Source organism: Dipodomys ordii, unplaced genomic scaffold (assembly GCF_000151885.1).
Source record: "Dipodomys ordii isolate 6190 unplaced genomic scaffold, Dord_2.0 Scaffold3, whole genome shotgun sequence".
NCBI classification, from domain to species: Eukaryota; Metazoa; Chordata; class Mammalia; order Rodentia; family Heteromyidae; genus Dipodomys; species Dipodomys ordii.
Window position 1 is genome coordinate 7,087,916 of NW_012267219.1, and position 3,009 is coordinate 7,090,924.

A 3,009-nucleotide genomic window follows, 5' to 3' on the forward strand; every position below is an offset into this window, starting at 1 on the left:
TTTTTTTTTTTTGCTTATGTGGTGCTGAGGAATCGAACCCAGGGCCTCCTGCATGCAAGGCAAGCACTCTACCACTGAGCCAACTTCCCAGCCCCTGCTCTGGATATTTTTAAGTCAGTTGTTCTTCTTGTCCTCACCTTCTCTCTCCAGAAGCAGCCATTCTCCTTAGTGTTGATCATTCCCATTAATTTTCTTCACTAGAACTAAATATGTACCTCCAAGCCACAAACTATCATGGCCTATTTTATAACAATGACATACTATAAATAGGCTCCTGAAATGGGGTTTCTTTTCTTTTCTTTTCCATTCAGCATTATATTACTGAGATGCGGCAATGTTGATGCAACCTACTTCATCCTTTTCATTATCGAGTAGTACTTACTTACCCATATGCTACTGACAGGTATTTTTTTCTATTATAAACATTGCTGTTATAAACACAGTATTTTTAAGATTTTGCACATTTGGGGGCATAGCCTTAGAAGATGGTTACAGATTCGTTTAAGAATACTGTATATCTACTGGTGGTTCATGCCTGTATTAAGGCGTCTGAGATCTGAAAAATCTCAGGTCAAAGCCTGCCAAGGCAGGACTTTTGTCTCCAATAGTGTTTACACTAGATACTAGAAAAATAAAGAACATTTAACACTCGAAAAGATTTGGAGGTCTGGGGATGTAGCTCAGTTGTAGAGCTCTTCTCTAGTGAGGCCTACAGTCCAAGGAAAGCAAGCAAGAAGGAAGGAAGGAAGGAAAAGAAAGGGAAGGCAGGAGAAAATACAGGAACTTTAATATTAAACATAACTTCAAGAGAATGGAAATATAGCAAGGTTTTATTCATGGGATAGTTGGGTTAGGGAAAAAAAATCTTTTCATTTAATTATATTACTTTCTTACAGATGTCTTCCAAGCAAGCGATCATTCTTTAGGCAAAGCATCGCCATCAGGAGTCTTGCCAGCATTCCCTTGGGGACACAGACTCAGGCGAGGGAAAAGAAAAGGCTAGACATCTGTACTCAATGGAAAAAGGAAGAACACACCTGCGGAGCATTTCGGGCGAAGGGACCGATAAGGAAATAGGAGAGGAGGCTGTGCTTCCAATCTGTTGCTAGATTATAAGATTAATCCATTCCCGGAGGCCAAGCATACTTAAAAACTGGGGACAAGACTGGGGGGCGGGCGGGTTCTGATGAAACTCCTTCCAGGAAGTTTTCCCAGCATGCCCTGAGCCAAGTTTGGATCAAACTTCCAAGCATAGTGTGCACATCTCTTTCATGCATTCATTCGTCCGTTCGTTCATTCACTCGTTCCCCTTTTTCTGGAGCACCTACCATGCTCTAAGCGCGGGAGTAGGGGGGCAAAAAAAAGGAAGAAAAACAGCAACAACAACAACAAAACTTCGGGTATTTATTTGTATTGGTGTCGTCTTTTGATCCTGCCCACAACTAGGAAGAATTCCCGAGTCATTTTTTTTTTTTTTCTAATCGTTGGGGTTTAGCACCGTGTCTAGGTGCTTAATGAACAGAAGAAGTACTATAAGGAGTGTTTTTGATGAGGGATGTGGCTGTAGCCGCTTGTAGAGGAGAACGCGGGGACAGGGCATGCAAGGGAAAGGCAGCTTTACTGGAAACCGTGGGCAACCCACAGCGTTCCAGCGCCGCTGCTGGAACTAGAGGAAGAGAAAAGTTCTGGGAGGACTGGGGGGAAAGGGCCGCCTCTTTCTCCTCCTCGCGGGCCGGAGGGATGGGGTGGAGGGTGGGTGGGGGTGGCTAGGAAGGGGGCCCGCTGCGCTCCCCAGGTCCCCGCCCCCCCCCCGAGCTCCTTACCAAGTCAATGGCTACAATGTCTCGCCACGCCACGACCCCCCGGATGGACTTGGGCGGGTTCTCGGTCAGGTAGATGAGCCGATCGCTGAGCACCACGTACTTCAAGGTGTGCTTCTCTGAGTCGGACACCACGATGCACGGTTCGTAGGCGCGGATGGCATCGTAGACCTCCGGCGGCAGACGCCGCCGCAGGAACGCATCCAAGCGGCTGTTCGTCCGCTCGGGGAAGCCGGAGCGCGCGGGGCTGGCCATGCGGCGCCCCCAAGTCAGGCCCAAGTGCCGGGTCGCCCAGCGCCTCTGCCCGTCTGGATTCCCCGCGCCACCGCAATGGAACCTACGGGTGCCACGAGCCACCGCCTCCACCTCTCCCGGGCGCGCGCGGGGAGCCAGGCCCCCCCACTCCGCTTCAGGGATTGACTCAGGGTACCGCCCCTAATCTTTGTCCAAAGATCAGACAGCGATGGGCGGGGCAGAGATGCTGGTACTTGCAGGGTGGACCAGTTCCTGGAATTACTCACCGCCAAACCCTCTCCCGTGGTCCGGGAAAGACACCTTCGGGGGGTCGTTCCTCCCCACCCGTCTCCTGGCTTCAGCCTCCGCCCCGTCCTCCTCCAGCTACTGTGGACCACACCATCACAGGCTAACTTTATGAACGGAAGCCAGATGTGGTCTCGTTTCCTCTAAAAGAGAAACTTGAAAACAATGGAATTTACCCATTCTTCTTTTTTTTTTTTTAGAACACTACAAAGACCCAGATTTTTCGCACTTGGTTATGACATCGCCCGGTATAGTTCTCGAACTCGTCTAGCGTACAAACACAAGAGTTTTCTCCCAATCAGCTGGGAGCTCTCTCAAAGGATTCTTGGATTGCTTGTACAACGCAAGTCTGTCAGAGAGCTATTCTTTACGTTCCCAATGCTCAGGGCATTCTGCATACGCCAGTGACGCTGCCATCCTGAGAACCTGAAGCTCACCTATGAGCTGACTACATAATCCCGAAGATGCAGAGCAGGAAAAGCCCTGCTTAGTTTTGTACGGGCCAGGAATAACAACAGGGTAAGGACACAAGAGGAGCAAAGAAAATTGGGTACGCATTATCATGTTTATTTCAAACCTTAGAAGAAAACACCAGGGGCTGGGAAGGTGGCTCAGTGGTAGAGCGCTTGCCTTGCATGCTCGAGGCCCT

General features: G+C 49.5%; 1 protein-coding gene across 1 annotated transcript in view; it reads right to left on the minus strand.

The window, feature by feature from the left end:
* Window positions 1-2,178, minus strand: part of LOC105987301 (chromosome unknown open reading frame, human C12orf56) — a 46,890-nt gene extending 44,712 nt beyond the window's left edge. The window contains exon 1 of the mRNA XM_013018517.1: window positions 1,824-2,178. Coding sequence (XP_012873971.1) covers window positions 1,824-2,075 — 252 coding nt within the window. The 5' untranslated portion in view covers window positions 2,076-2,178. The remainder of the gene's footprint in view (window positions 1-1,823) is intronic.
* Window positions 2,179-3,009: the final 831 nt, after the last annotated feature.